Genomic DNA, 16,509 nt, shown 5'->3' with positions numbered 1-16,509 from the left:
ATCTCACCAGAATCATGCCTCTCTACAACATGCCGCTTCAATATGTTTAGATCCAGATCCAACCTTTACGTTTTTACTCATGTAGTTTTCCAAGGTATAAGAAAGAATACATCATACAAAGGCTCTATAAAACAAATGGCCAATTACCTTGGAGGAATTAGATGGTAATCCAGTCCAATTTGCCATGAGCAAATGAAGAGAGGGATTCAGCTGAAGAACCAGTTCTCAACATCTGACAAAAACCGAATATTCAGTGCTAATTAATAGAACTAATTCTTTTAGTCTGCTTATTTTGTGTATCTGGAAACGGCTAAGAGTCTGGAAGCCTTTCAGGAGTCATGGCTCCTCTTTAGAATCCTGCGTTCCAAACACCTTATCCCTTCCGGTGACATGAACAGGTTTGCTTCTCCTAGAAAAACATACCTGATGGTTGAGCTCTGAAGAAGGTGGAAATGGAGGTTTGTTTTGTGCATGGAAGAGGTGCTTTTGATGGAGAAGAAGGGAGTCGGTGCAGTATTCTTAATGCTGGCTTCCCTATTAGGTTCTGAGTGGGAAAGAAATTCTGGATCAAAATTCATGCAGGAGTTTCAGCCTCCACATACCATTTAATCCAAAATCCTATGGTTTTGCTTTAACTCATCTTAAATCCATGAGAATACCACAATTTATAAATGAGATCAACTCAAAATGTTTAATTATTTATTTACTTTATAGGCCACATTTCTCCCAAGATGGGACCCAAGGCAGCTGTAGTAAACCCTCATCTCCTAGCACCAACTCTCCAAAAGCATCTGAGGAAGTAGACTTTAGTCTAGGAAAGCTCATGCTGCCAACTTCTTTTCTTTCAGTGAGTCTCAAAGGTGCTACAAGATCTCTCTACATGTATTGATTCTACATAGTAACACGACTATATCTTTGAATTCTCCTGTTCTGGGTTCTTGCCAGCCATACCCTCCTTCAGCTACATTAGCTACTGAAGGTTTTTTTTTTAAATCTCCCATAAGTTTTATTTTTGAATATTTTTAAAATTTTTCTGCAAACCTTGGGGCACTTTTGAGTTTAACAATCCCCAAATCCTGTTCCTTAAGTTTCTTGGCATTTCATTACTGATGTCACTCCTACATTTGTAAGCTGTCCTTCACTTGAAGCTCATTTCATTCACACGCAAACATAATTTACTCAGGCCTGTTACAGACTGCTAAAATAAAGCTGCTTCGGGTCTCTTTGGAGGTATGCTGTTTAAAGGATGCATGAATCCTAAGAATCCGGAAGCTGCACCAAAGCTGCACTCCAGTGCTTAGGAATGGAGTCTGGCTTTGGAGCAACCTCCGGACTCTTAGGACCCATGCATCATTTAAATAGCATACCTCCAAAGAGACCCAAAGCAGCTTTATTTTGGCAGTCTGTAACAGGCCTCAGAAACTTTTTTAAGGGGAAAAAACCTGAGCCTCCCCTGCTGCACGACAGTCAGTTTAGTAACTGTCCTGCCAATAACATTAAGTAGCTAGATCTAGCTTTTGTCAGATTCTTTGAAATCAATCTGACTCTCAGATTTCAATAGGTTTTAAGTGTGGCTAAATTGACTCCAGCACAAAAATGGAGTTGACTAGAATTAGGTTTTGTTTCGGTTTTCTGTTGATATGAAAGTACATATTATCTGCATACAAAAATATCAAGGGGAATAGAAAAATGTATGTTTAGAAGGAAATAAAAAAGTATTTTTTCCAGCCAGGCTTTTATATGTCTGTTAAAATCTCAGTGCATTGCTGTTGCAGAGGATGTGGGCAGCAACGTAAACTTAAAGTTGCACTTTAAATAAAAAATTACTCCCAATTTTTAGAAGGGAATGATTTCCAAGTATTAGAAATATCCCAAGAACACCTCAACCAAAGTGAATCAGATGCCCTTAATCAAGAAGCCACTGGGCTAAATCTAATGACATCCCTAATGAAATTAGATCCATTGAAATCAATGGGACTTATATTAGCACTGGCTTAGAGGTCTTATTCATTCCAACGAAATCTTTATTTGGAAATAAAACTATTTAGTCCACTGCTCAGCTGCAGTGGGAGAACACTGACCTATCTTTTATAGCAACTGTAATGCCACAGAGTACTTTGTGCAGTCTAAACCCCATTATAAATGCCTTTTCTTTTTCACCTCCCAACACTGACAGTAACATTTTCATCTTCCACTGCAATGAGGAACCTGAATTAAACTACTCCAGCCTGGAAAGTGGGTGCCCTGTTTCAAAAGCCAGAGACAGCCATGTTGGTTGGCCATAAGAAAAAAATCCATAGCTTAGATTCAATCTCATGTATTTAGCTACCTTAGTTACGTAGGTAAGTAGCATCTCTCATGCCCAATGCCTACAATCCTGACATACCGGGTAGTAGCCACTGCAAACAAAGAAGCTCTGTTCTCCTGTTGATCAGGATGAAGCAGATTGATATTTCCACCACCCCCTTTGCCAGTCACCTCCAGTGACAGAGGCAGGATTGGTGGTGTTGCCGTGTGCCTTCAAGTCATTTCCAACTTATTGCAATCCTAAGGCAAAACCATCACAGGGTTTTCTTGGCAAGTTTCTTTGGAGCAGGTTTACCATTGCCATTCTCTGAGGATGAGAGAGTGTGACTCGCCCAAGGTCACCCAGTGGGCTTCCATGGATGAGTGGGGATTTGAACCCTGGTCTCCAGGGTTGCTGTCAAACCACTACACCACATTGGCTTTCTGTCACAATTCTTCTTCACACTGGAAATCATGCATGGGACAGAGTGGAAACTGCTACCTCCCAGAGGGCCTTCTGTGCAATTGCTCCCAAACTATGGAACAGCCTGCCGGACGAGATCTGTCAAATTGCCAGCTTAGACAGCTTTAAAAAAGCTGTCAAGACGGATCTCTTCTGACAGGCCTTTCCCGAATAAAAGTGTCTGGCCACAGAATGATTGCTCCTCACATCATGTATTAGTCCACCGCTCTGTCCTCATGATATTTTTACTGTGTTATTAATAGATATTTTAGTCTTCAATTTTAATTGTATCATGTTTAATCCTGTTTTAAGGGGGGAATTTGGGACATAATTTTGTAAATGTGGATATTTTAATATGTTGTGAGCCGCTTTGTTTTGTCACAGAAAAGCGGGATAAAAATAAAAGTTTTATTATTTATTATCACTTTGCTGAGTCCTGATCAACAAGAGAACAGACCCCCATCACTTGCAGCGATTCCTGCCCACTAAATCAGGATTGGGGACTAATAAAGCCTGGTGGCGCAGTGGTTAAATGCCTGTACTGAGGCCATTTACTCAAAACCACAAGGTTGCGAGTTCAAGACCAGCAAAAGGGCCCAAGCTTGACTCAGGCTTGCATCCTTCAGAGGAAGGAGCTAAAATGAGTACCCAGACTGTTGGGGGCAAATTAGCTTACTTGCTAATTAGCTTACTTGCTGTTCACCACTATGATCTTTGGAATAGCGGTATATAAATAAAACAAATTATTAATTATAATTATTATTAATAAAGGTGGAGGATGTAGAGTGGAATTCATGCCAACAATTTCACTTGTGTATTCAGTAGTGCGTGGATGCGGTGGCTTAGTGGTTAAGATGCCAATTCTGATGCTCAGACAATCGGAAGGTTGGCAGTTTGAGGCCCAAATGCCGCATGATGGGGTGACCTCCTGTCACTAGTCCCAGCTTCTGCCAACCCAGGAGTTCGAAAGCATGCAAATGCAAGTAAATAAATAGGTACTACTTTGGTGGTTAGGTAACAGTATTCAGTGCAGTCATGCTGGCCACATGACAATACTGGCTCTTAGGCTTATTAACGGAGATCAGTACCAACCACTACAGTCAGTTACGACTAGACATTCATAGCAAGGGACTACCTTTACCTTTATTCAGTAGTGTAGGGAATATATGTAAGGAAGGTAAAATCCCTATATATTCCCTACACTACTGAATACACAAATGAAACTATTGTCATGAATTCCAGCCAGCATTAGGGCCAGCCAAAAGGACAGAATATGCGTGCAAGCATTCAAGATATTTATCCATCAGGGCCTTGGGGAGGAACATTTGGGCTTTGCAAGATGGTCCATGGGTCTGAAATCACAGCTGGATTTTATATCTTTATACCAACTTTTCTATCTTCTTTCTACCATAGCTGGCATCCTGTTTGTGGCATGTAGTGGCCTAAAACCCATTTACATCAGTGTATATACTCTTTAAGCTGTTGGGGATGGAGATATCCAGTATCTCCTTGCACAATAACACACTCCTCACCATAGGCAATCTCAGCTGATGGTGCTGGAGCTCTCCCTGCCATAGTCAGAAGAAGCAGTGTGATCCCAAACACAATCCAGCTGTAACTTTGCAACTGAGAAAATGCCCCACACTTCCAGCATAGGTCCTCTCAGCTGAGGTTATGTGCAGGGGCAGAAAGGAAAGCCCAGAAGAAGAATGCTGGTGATTCCCCCCTATACACACAAATGAATATAGATGCTCTTGGTCATTATGTATTGGACAGAGGAGGAAACCTGTGGTCATTGCCCACAAGAAGCCCCTCAAGGGGGCATTTTGGTGTGATTTGCTTTCAAGTGTGAGATTTATATTCCTGCTTGGTCAAACCACACTGGGTGACCATGGAGTTCTCCTTGAAAAACACTCATGGCTCTTCTCAACAGGAGTCAGCCCTTCCCTGCTCTAAACACATTCTTCGGTAGTTTAGAAATCAGTGCAAACCTACTTGTGGCCTCTTTCTTGCACGTGAATAACCACATCATGTGCGCTTTGTCATGCAGCCTCAGGCATTCAAAACAAGCCAGTCAAGATTCTATGGAGAAGCAAGTGTACTTCACCTCTGCCCTGCCCTCCAATGTGACTAACAATTCTTACAGACAAGAGGCTGTACATTTTAGCCACATAGCAAACTGTATAAATATGAATTCAAAGACACAGCTGTGTTAGTATGGAAAGAGATCTTGTAGCACATTTGCGACTAACTGAAAGAAGTTGATAGCATGAGCTTTTGTAAACCTGAGCTTCCTTCCTCAGATGCATGAGGCGATACCTTTGGAATACCTATCAATAGAATGGAAGCATCACATCTCTACATTGCTGGGATGCCTAGAAATTTTGGGCTTTGCAAGAAAGAGTTAGAGCCAGTGTGGTATAGTGGTTTGAGCACTGGCCTGTGACTCTGGAGACCAGGGTTCGGGTCCCGACTTGGCCATGTATACCCACTGGGTGACCATGGCTAATTCACGCTCTCTCAGCCTCAGGGGAAGGCAATGGCAAACGACCTCTGAAGAAACTTGCCAAGAAAACTCCATGATAAGTTCACTGGAAACTACTTGAATGCACTCACAACAAGAAGGAAGTGTTTACACAGTTTTCTTGATCCTATGCCCATCTGACAACTAAGACACGTGAAGCTTTCAAAAATATTTTTCTAACCTTGTCGCTCCATTACCTGCAATTTGCGTCTCTTGAGTGCTGAAGTATCCAGCCAGACACCACAAGACTCATGCTGTTTATCATCAGCAGTCCTGCCCTTTCTTTTCATCAGCAATCTGTCTTCTGTGTTCAAATAACATGGAATTTTCTGCAGTCAAAAAGGACAAAAAGAGGTGGGATATACACCAAGTTCCTAGTCCTCCAGATGACGCAGTCTGGGGTTCAAAGCTTTTGACAGCACTGCTTACCTTAATGGCTTAGAAACTTTAGGATCCCAACATCCAGTTTGGTCGCTGGCTTCACATGTCAGTGCTACAGATTCCGCTCATCAGGGATTCATCAGCCGTTTGCCATCTGCTCCTAATCTGTCCCAGCAGCAAGGTGCAATCCCTGTGGGAAACAGCTTTGGATAATTAATATTTAAAAGCAACAGAGAAGCTAGACTCTATTGTGCACACGTTAGCAATTTCTATTTTATTTCATTTCTTTATTTCTCACTCGGTGTACCCGGCTCTTCCTTCCCATTTTATCGTCACATCAGCCTGTGAGATGGATCAAGCCATGAGATATGACTGGTCCAATGGGTGTCCGTGGCCAAGTCTGGTCATACTCTGTAACTATTACACCACTGACTCTGTTGTTAAAGCTTTACCACTAAAAAAGAAAGTCAAAATTCTGAAGTCAGATTATGGGTATTCTAATGTTCTGGAACATTCACATTTCTGAATATTTCCCTTCAAACCATCCACGTACTTCAGTGCTCTCTGACCTTTGAATATGCCTCATACATTCTCCAAAGTGCTGAAGAACAAGTCTTGTTCCAGGCACAGAATGAAAACGGTCGCTGCTTTTCTCACATCGTTTCCAATTTATGGGGACCCTAAGGCAAACCTATCACAGGGTTTTTTGGGGCTGAGAGTGTGTGACTCTCATCCAAGGACACCTAGCTGGTCTCCAAGGTTGAGTGGGGAATCTGTAGGTTAATTCATTTTCCTAGGGCTTAAACAAAAATATTACCTATCAGAAATGTCAAAGCCAAGCCAGTTAGGGTCTAGCTTTAAATCAGCAGAGTAGAAATGTGCCTTTGTCTAACCACGCTTCCCTAAAAACGAACACATAGCTTGTAGTTTAAAACCAAAGTTTACTAATGGCTTTAATCTATATACATATACATAAAGGGCTAGGTCCTAATCTAGCTAGTGAATAGTTCAGGTAAAAAAGATATCTTTATCTCACCATTTTTTCCAAAGAAAGTTGGGAGAGGACGAAGATGGAAAACATGCAGTTCGGTTGAAACTCTTTGACAGAGAGTCTGTCAGTCCCAAAGGGCGAGTGGCCTAAATCACACGGTTGGTTTGAATGAGGGAGAGGAGTTTGCATGCAGGAAATCCCTATCTATCTAAGGAGGGGGAAAGAGAATGCAAAAATCGTCCAACAGAATTGAACCCTGATCTCCAGGCTTCTGCTCAAACCACTACGCTACACCATACGAAATGTCTTCTTCTCATCCCCACATTTTGTTCATTACAAAATACTCCAAATACAAAGCAATGCACTGAAATGGAGAGCCAGGGGTTTCAGTTCCCAGAAGCCCCAGCCAGCTTGGCCAGTGGCCAAGAATTCTGGGAGTTGGAGTCCTAAACATTTTGGAGGTCTCACTGATGTAGAGGCACCCAAGTGGAGATGTGCAGATGGGGCTTGAACCACTAGACCACACTCAGTCTTATTCCCTACTGCATCCTCTGCATTATCGTCCCCTGTTGGTTTACTCAGTCTCTTGGGAATAGGGTGACCAGATGTCCTCCTTTTCCAGGACATGCCCTACATTTAAACCTTCTGTCCATAAGGAATTTCAAAATGTCCTTTACTTAAGAAGCCCATTGAGTAACGCCATGTTTGCTGCTCCCCTCCAAGAAATGCATCTGTTGCTGCAAAGAGGATCCTTCTAAAAGTCTTTTTTCCATGAAGAAACAACAGACAGGACTTGCACCCAGAGCTCAGGACGCAAACATGTTTGGCAACAGCAAATGTGTTTGGCAATGGGCTGCTTGAGAGCACAACGCAAAGGGTCAAAGGATTTTCCCCCTTTTGAGCACAATGCACAAAAGAAAGGAATAATCTGAATGTAGATTCAGTCAAGGGTTAACAATTATTATTATTATTATTATTATTATATTTAATTAACCAGAAAAAATATGGCTGAGGACATAATAAAACACAAGCCGATGTAATCAAGCCACATGCAACCAATTTAGTGTTTCCAACTTTTCCTCCCAATGCCCTCCATATTTTTCCTATGCCCTCCATTTTAATCCAAGGCCCTCCATATTTTTCCTATGCCCTCCATTTTAATCCAATACCCTCCATATTTTTCCTATGCCCTCCATATTTTTCCTATGCCCTCCATATTTTTCCTATGCCCTCCACTTTAATCCAATGCCCTCCATATTTTTCCTATGCCCTCCACTTTAATCCAATGCCCTCCATATTTTTCCTATGCCCTCCATTTTAATCCAATGCCCTCCATATTTTTCCTATGCCCTCCATTTTAATCCAATGCCCTCCATATTTTTCCTATGCCCTCCACTTTAATCCAATGCCCTCCATATTTTTCCTATGCCCTCCACTTTAATCCAATACCCTCCATATTTTTCCTATGCCCTCCACTTTAATCCAATGCCCTCCATATTTTTCCTATGCCCTCCATTTTAATCCAATGCCCTCCATATTTTTCCTATGCCCTCCACTTTAATCCAATGCCCTCCATATTTTTCCTATGCCCTCCACTTTAATCCAATGCCCTCCATATTTTTCCTATGCCCTCCACTTTAATCCAATGCCCTGCATATTTTTCCTATGCCCTCCACTTTAATCCAATGCCCTCCATATTTTTCCTATGCCCTCCACTTTAATCCAATGCCCTCCATATTTTTCCTATGCCCTCCACTTTAATCCAATGCCCTCCATATTTTTCCTATGCCCTCCACTTTAATCCAATGCCCTCCATATTTTTCCTATGCCCTCCACTTTAATCCAATGCCCTCCATATTTTTCCTATGCCCTCCACTTTAATCCAATGCCCTCCATATTTTTCCTATGCCCTCCACTTTAATCCAATGCCCTCCATATTTTTCCTATGCCCTCCACTTTAATCCAATGCCCTCCATATTTTTCCTATGCCCTCCACTTTAATCCAATGCCCTCCATATTTTTCCTATGCCCTCCACTTTAATCCAATGCCCTCCATATTTTTCCTATGCCCTCCACTTTAATCCAATGCCCTCCATATTTTTCCTATGCCCTCCACTTTAATCCAATGCCCTCCATATTTTTCCTATGCCCTCCACTTTAATCCAATGCCCTCCATATTTTTCCTATGCCCTCCACTTTAATCCAATGCCCTCCATATTTTTCCTATGCCCTCCACTTTAATCCAATGCCCTCCATATTTTTCCTATGCCCTCCACTTTAATCCAATGCCCTCCATATTTTTCCTATGCCCTCCACTTTAATCCAATGCCCTCCATATTTTTCCTATGCCCTCCACTTTAATCCAATGCCCTCCATATTTTTCCTATGCCCTCCACTTTAATCCAATGCCCTCCATATTTTTCCTATGCCCTCCACTTTAATCCAATGCCCTCCATATTTTTCCTATGCCCTCCACTTTAATCCAATGCCCTCCATATTTTTCCTATGCCCTCCACTTTAATCCAATGCCCTCCATATTTTTCCTATGCCCTCCACTTTAATCCAATGCCCTCCATATTTTTCCTATGCCCTCCACTTTAATCCAATGCCCTCCATATTTTTCCTATGCCCTCCACTTTAATCCAATGCCCTCCATATTTTTCCTATGCCCTCCACTTTAATCCAATGCCCTCCATATTTTTCCTATGCCCTCCACTTTAATCCAATGCCCTCCATATTTTTCCTATGCCCTCCACTTTAATCCAATGCCCTCCATATTTTTCCTATGCCCTCCACTTTAATCCAATGCCCTCCATATTTTTCCTATGCCCTCCACTTTAATCCAATGCCCTCCATATTTTTCCTATGCCCTCCACTTTAATCCAATGCCCTCCATATTTTTCCTATGCCCTCCATATTTTTCCTATGCCCTCCATATTTTTCCTATGCCCTCCATTTTAATCCAATGCCCTCCATATTTTTCCTATGCCCTCCACTTTAATCCAATGCCCTCCATATTTTTCCTATGCCCTCCACTTTAATCCAATGCCCTCCATATTTTTCCTATGCCCTCCACTTTAATCCAATGCCCTGCATATTTTTCCTATGCCCTCCACTTTAATCCAATGCCCTCCATATTTTTCCTATGCCCTCCACTTTAATCCAATGCCCTCCATATTTTTCCTATGCCCTCCACTTTAATCCAATGCCCTCCATATTTTTCCTATGCCCTCCACTTTAATCCAATGCCCTCCATATTTTTCCTATGCCCTCCACTTTAATCCAATGCCCTCCATATTTTTCCTATGCCCTCCACTTTAATCCAATGCCCTCCATATTTTTCCTATGCCCTCCACTTTAATCCAATGCCCTCCATATTTTTCCTATGCCCTCCACTTTAATCCAATGCCCTCCATATTTTTCCTATGCCCTCCACTTTAATCCAATGCCCTCCATATTTTTCCTATGCCCTCCACTTTAATCCAATGCCCTCCATATTTTTCCTATGCCCTCCACTTTAATCCAATGCCCTCCATATTTTTCCTATGCCCTCCACTTTAATCCAATGCCCTCCATATTTTTCCTCTGCCCTCCACTTTAATCCAATGCCCTCCATATTTTTCCTCTGCCCTCCACTTTAATCCAATGCCCTCCATATTTTTCCTATGCCCTCCACTTTAATCCAATGCCCTCCATATTTTTCCTATGCCCTCCACTTTAATCCAATGCCCTCCATATTTTTCCTATGCCCTCCACTTTAATCCAATGCCCTCCATATTTTTCCTATGCCCTCCACTTTAATCCAATGCCCTCCATATTTTTCCTATGCCCTCCACTTTAATCCAATGCCCTCCATATTTTTCCTATGCCCTCCACTTTAATCCAATGCCCTCCATATTTTTCCTATGCCCTCCACTTTAATCCAATGCCCTCCATATTTTTCCTATGCCCTCCACTTTAATCCAATGCCCTCCATATTTTTCCTATGCCCTCCACTTTAATCCAATGCCCTCCATATTTTTCCTATGCCCTCCACTTTAATCCAATGCCCTCCATATTTTTCCTATGCCCTCCACTTTAATCCAATGCCCTCCATATTTTTCCTATGCCCTCCACTTTAATCCAATGCCCTCCATATTTTTCCTATGCCCTCCACTTTAATCCAATGCCCTCCATATTTTTCCTATGCCCTCCACTTTAATCCAATGCCCTCCATATTTTTCCTATGCCCTCCACTTTAATCCAATGCCCTCCATATTTTTCCTATGCCCTCCACTTTAATCCAATGCCCTCCATATTTTTCCTATGCCCTCCACTTTAATCCAATGCCCTCCATATTTTTCCTATGCCCTCCACTTTAATCCAATGCCCTCCATATTTTTCCTATGCCCTCCATATTTTTCCTATGCCCTCCATATTTTTCCTATGCCCTCCATTTTAATCCAATGCCCTCCATATTTTTCCTATGCCCTCCACTTTAATCCAATGCCCTCCATATTTTTCCTATGCCCTCCACTTTAATCCAATGCCCTGCATATTTTTCCTATGCCCTCCACTTTAATCCAATGCCCTCCATATTTTTCCTATGCCCTCCACTTTAATCCAATGCCCTCCATATTTTTCCTATGCCCTCCACTTTAATCCAATGCCCTCCATATTTTTCCAATGCCCTCCACTTTAATCCAATGCCCTCCATATTTTTCCTATGCCCTCCACTTTAATCCAATACCCTCCATATTTTTCCAATGCCCTCCACTTTAATCCAATACCCTCCATATTTTTCCTATGCCCTCCACTTTAATCCAATGCCCTCCATATTTTTCCTATGCCCTCCACTTTAATCCAATACCCTCCATATTTTTCCTATGCCCTCCACTTTAATCCAATACCCTCCATATTTTTCCTATGCCCTCCACTTTAATCCAATACCCTCCATATTTTTCCAATGCCCTCCACTTTAATCCAATACCCTCCATATTTTTCCTATGCCCTCCACTTTAATCCAATACCCTCCATATTTTTCCTATGCCCTCCACTTTAATCCAATGCCCTCCATATTTTTCCTATGCCCTCCACTTTAATCCAATACCCTCCATATTTTTCCTATGCCCTCCACTTTAATCCAATACCCTCCATATTTTTCCTATGCCCTCCACTTTAATCCAATACCCTCCATATTTTTCCTATGCCCTCCACTTTAATCCAATACCCTCCATATTTTTCCTATGCCCTCCACTTTAATCCAATGCCCTCCATATTTTTCCAATGCCCTCCACTTTAATCCAATACCCTCCATATTTTTCCTATGCCCTCCACTTTAATCCAATGCCCTCCATATTTTTCCTATGCCCTCCACTTTAATCCAATACCCTCCATATTTTTCCAATGCCCTCCACTTTAATCCAATACCCTCCATATTTTTCCTATGCCCTCCACTTTAATCCAATGCCCTCCATATTTTTCCTATGCCCTCCACTTTAATCCAATGCCCTCCATATTTTTCCTATGCCCTCCACTTTAATCCAATGCCCTCCATATTTTTCCTATGCCCTCCACTTTAATCCAATGCCCTCCATATTTTTCCTATGCCCTCCACTTTAATCCAATGCCCTCCATATTTTTCCTATGCCCTCCACTTTAATCCAATGCCCTCCATATTTTTCCTATGCCCTCCACTTTAATCCAATGCCCTCCATATTTTTCCTATGCCCTCCACTTTAATCCAATGCCCTCCATATTTTTCCTATGCCCTCCACTTTAATCCAATGCCCTCCATATTTTTCCTATGCCCTCCACTTTAATCCAATGCCCTCCATATTTTTCCAATGCCCTCCACTTTAATCCAATACCCTCCATATTTTTCCTATGCCCTCCACTTTAATCCAATGCCCTCCATATTTTTCCTATGCCCTCCACTTTAATCCAATACCCTCCATATTTTTCCTATGCCCTCCACTTTAATCCAATACCCTCCATATTTTTCCTATGCCCTCCACTTTAATCCAATACCCTCCATATTTTTCCAATGCCCTCCACTTTAATCCAATGCCCTCCATATTTTTCCTATGCCCTCCACTTTAATCCAATACCCTCCATATTTTTCCTATGCCCTCCACTTTAATCCAATACCCTCCATATTTTTCCAATGCCCTCCACTTTAATCCAATGCCCTCCATATTTTTCCTATGCCCTCCACTTTAATCCAATACCCTCCATATTTTTCCTATGCCCTCCACTTTAATCCAATGCCCTCCATATTTTTCCAATGCCCTCCACTTTAATCCAATACCCTCCATATTTTTCCTATGCCCTCCACTTTAATCCAATACCCTCCATATTTTTCCAATGCCCTCCACTTTAATCCAATACCCTCCATATTTTTCCAATGCCCTCCACTTTAATCCAATGCCCTCCATATTTTTCCTATGCCCTCCACTTTAATCCAATACCCTCCATATTTTTCCAATGCCCTCCACTTTAATCCAATGCCCTCCATATGTTTCTCCAATGCCTTGCCCTCCCTCCTTTAGAGATCCCTGAAGCTGGGTCTCTAACCACTAGGCCACCCTCCCGCTTCCCATAAGGAACAAAGAGAAGAAACAGCCACCAACCTTTCTGCTTCCTTCCTTCTTCCCAGTCCAATTTCCCGCCAACCTGGCCACGCCCCTCCTCCCAGGAAAGGACCAATAGCCGGAGAGGGATCCGCCTGGCCCCGCCCCTCTCCCCGCCCACCCAGACTCTGCTCTTGCAGCTGCGCGCGCAGTTCCTCCTTTTCTCTTTGCAAAGTTTTGCTAGTTCCAATTCAATCAGTCTTTCATGCATTCAATAGGCATCATGTTTACAATGGACCCAAAGCAGATCTAAAAGGGGTTCATATCCTCCCCCTTCTTTGCTTGATTGCAAAAATTTTAATTGCTTTAACTGTTTTAGTTGTTAATGATATTTTATTATGGTATTATTTTTATTTCCTTATATACTCTGTCTGGGGGAAGGGAGGGAAGTGATATAATGTATTTCTAATATATGCTGTATTTTATATTGTATTTGATCCCACGGGAGAGGCGGCATAGAAATAATATAATATTATTATTATTACTGTTGTTGTTGGGTTGCATCTCCCATCAGCCCCAGATGTTCTGGTCAGTGGTGAGGAATGCTGGGAATTGCAATCCAAGCCCCAGCAGTTAGGGCCCCAGATTCCCATTACTCCTTTCTCTTCAAGCTAACAAAATGATATTCAACACAAGAGAAATGTAAGGTACTGCACTTAGGGCAGAAAAATGAAATGCACAGATATAGGATGGGGGAGACCTGGCTGAATGAAACTACATGTGAAAGGGATCTGGGAGTCCAAGTGGACAACAAGTTGAACATGAGTCAACAGTGCGATGCGGCAGCTAAAAAGGCCAATGCAATTTTAGGCTGCATCAATAAAAGTATAGTGTCTAGATCAAGGGAAGTAATAGTGCCACTGTATTCTGCTGTGGTCAGGCCCCACCTGGAATATTGTATCCAGTTCTGGGCACCACAATTTAAAAAGGATGTGGAGAAACTGGAGCATGACTAAAGGAGGGCGACTAAAATGGTGAAGGGTCTGGAAACTATGCCCTACAAGGAACGACTCAGGGAGCTGGAGATGTTTAGCCTGGAGAAAAGAAGATTAAGATGTGATATGATAGCCCTGTTTAAATATTTGAAGGGATGTCATATTGAGGAGGGAAGAAGCTTGTTTTCTGCTGCTCCAGAGACTAGGACCCAGAGCAACGGATGCAAGCTCCAGGAAAAGAGATTCCTCCTCAACATTAGGAGGAACTTCCTGACAGTAAGGGTTGTTAGACGTTGGAACATGTTTCTTCAGAGAGTGGTGGAGTCTCCTACTTTGGAGGTCTTTAAACAGAGGCTGGATGGCCATCTGTCGGGGATACTTTGATTGAGAGTTCCTGCATGGCAGAATGGGGTTGGATTGGATAGCCCTTGGGATCTCTTCCAACTCTATGGTTCTATAACTCTTTGACCAGATGTCCTCAAAAAACCACAAAGGAAAACAAGGCACTGCACAATGTAGAGCATTCAAGAACAACACCAAATAAAAAGGCTAAAAACACTCATATTAAAATATAGGCCTGTTACAGACTGCCAAAATAAAGCTGCTTCGGGTCTCTTTGGAGGCATGCTATTTAAATGATGCATGGGTCCTAAGAGTCCGGAGGTCGCGCCAAAGCCACACTCCATTCCTAAGCACTGGAGTGCAGCTTTGGTGCAGCTTCCAGATTTTTAGGATGCATGCATCATTTAAATAGCATACCTCCAAAGAGACCCGAAGCAGCTTTATTTTGGCAGTCTGTAACAGGCCACAAATTCATTTCAAAGGGTTTATTTACAGCTACATGACATAATTTGTTGTAGTTGGGTGCCTTGCCCTTAGGCAAACTTATCATGGGGTTTTCATGGCAAGTTTCTTCAGGGTTGGGTTTTGTTTTGTTTTTGCCCCTGGCCTTCCCCTGAGGCTGAGAGAGTGTGACTCCCCCAAGGACACATGCAGTGGGTTTATATGGCCGAGCTGAGATTCGAACCCTGGTCTCCAGAGTCACAATCCAAGGCTCAAACACTATATGCAAATCATGCCGTTCGACACCACTTTAATTGCCATGGCTCCATCCTACAGAACCCTGGGATTTGTAGTTTGGTGAGGATCGCAAACACTCTTCGGCAGAGAAGGTTTGCAAAACTGCAAATCCCAGGATTCCATAGGACGGGGCTACAGTGCACTTAAGTGGTGTCAAAGTGCATTATTTCTACAGTATAGTTGCACCCTCATTGGATGGAGTAGGGATAGGAATACAGTGGGCTCTCCACATTCACTGGGATTCGGGGCACAGGACCCCCGTGAATATGGAAAAACGTGAGTAACAAAAACACTTTTTACCTGAGAGGACACCTCTCTAGGCATCGCTAGGTCTTCCGCTGCAACTCTGTGGTCAGCATCTGCCAGACACTGACCATAGAGTTGCACTGGAGGAGCTACAAATGCCTAGCGGAGTGTTCTCTCTAGGAATCTCTAGGTCTTTCAGTGCGACTTTTACTTAAAGTTGGCCACAGAGTTCTTCTGGAGGACCTAAATATTCCTAGAGAATGTATTAATAAAATCTGTGAATAACCAAATCCACAAAAAAAATCCGCAAATGCGGAGGGACGACTATAAAGCCATAAAATAAATAATACAGAATAGCTTTTGCATACAGAAGGTTTCTTTCCAATAAGACGCACAAAGGGAGTAAACGTCTTGCAAAGACTGACTCACATGTGAAGGCGGCCCACAAAAACAGCTTTTAAGTCACAATATATTTTGCTAGTCTTTAGGATGTCACAAGAATCTTGCCTGTTTTTCCTGCTAGAGGCTAAAGAGGCATTTCCACCGTGGGAGTACTTTCAGCCCGTTATTTCAACACTCAGGCAACTGACCTTCTCCCAGACTAAACAACTGGACCTTTGCCCGGTTGGTCAACGGACAAACTTGGTTGTCAAAGGTGCTGATAAAACCTGCTCAGAAATCAAGGACCCCTGGTTCTGTTCCCCATCTGAACATCAAAACTCACAGGCATTCTGACTCTTTTTCAGCAAAACCAGATTAAAGTGCTTAGGACTCCGGAGCAAATCCTAAAAGAGGGTCCAAAACATGTGAGCCCTTCTAGCAGATGTAGTTTGAATCTAGGTCCAATCTAGTTTGAGACCACTTTTTAACTGCCCTAGCTCAGTGCTAGAGAATTTTGTGAGACATTTGGCCTTCTCTGTCGAAGAGCTCTGGTGCCACAATAAACTACAATTCCCAGGATTCCCCAGCACTGAGCCAGGGTGGTTAAATAC

General features: G+C 42.5%; 1 protein-coding gene across 2 annotated transcripts in view; it reads right to left on the bottom strand.

Annotated features, from left to right (window-relative positions):
• AUNIP (aurora kinase A and ninein interacting protein) overlaps positions 1 to 16,509 on the bottom strand; it is a 42,338-nt gene that overhangs the window by 4,077 nt on the left and 21,752 nt on the right. For both annotated transcript variants that reach the window (XM_089479210.1, XM_089479211.1), the window contains exons 2-4: positions 5,703 to 5,844; positions 5,471 to 5,602; positions 424 to 544 (exon numbers count right to left, since the gene is read on the bottom strand). In XM_089479210.1, the coding sequence (XP_089335336.1) occupies positions 424 to 544; positions 5,471 to 5,563 (214 nt within the window). In that variant the 5' untranslated portion in view covers positions 5,564 to 5,602; positions 5,703 to 5,844. The remainder of the gene's footprint in view (positions 1 to 423; positions 545 to 5,470; positions 5,603 to 5,702; positions 5,845 to 16,509) is intronic.

The sequence above is a fragment of the Sceloporus occidentalis genome, unplaced genomic scaffold (genome assembly GCF_023333645.1).
Source record: "Sceloporus occidentalis isolate IW3139 unplaced genomic scaffold, rSceOcc1.0.p SCAF_13, whole genome shotgun sequence".
Taxonomy (NCBI): Eukaryota; Metazoa; Chordata; class Lepidosauria; order Squamata; family Phrynosomatidae; genus Sceloporus; species Sceloporus occidentalis.
Note: the sequence above shows the minus strand (reverse complement) of the source record. Positions and strands in the feature narration are given on the sequence as shown.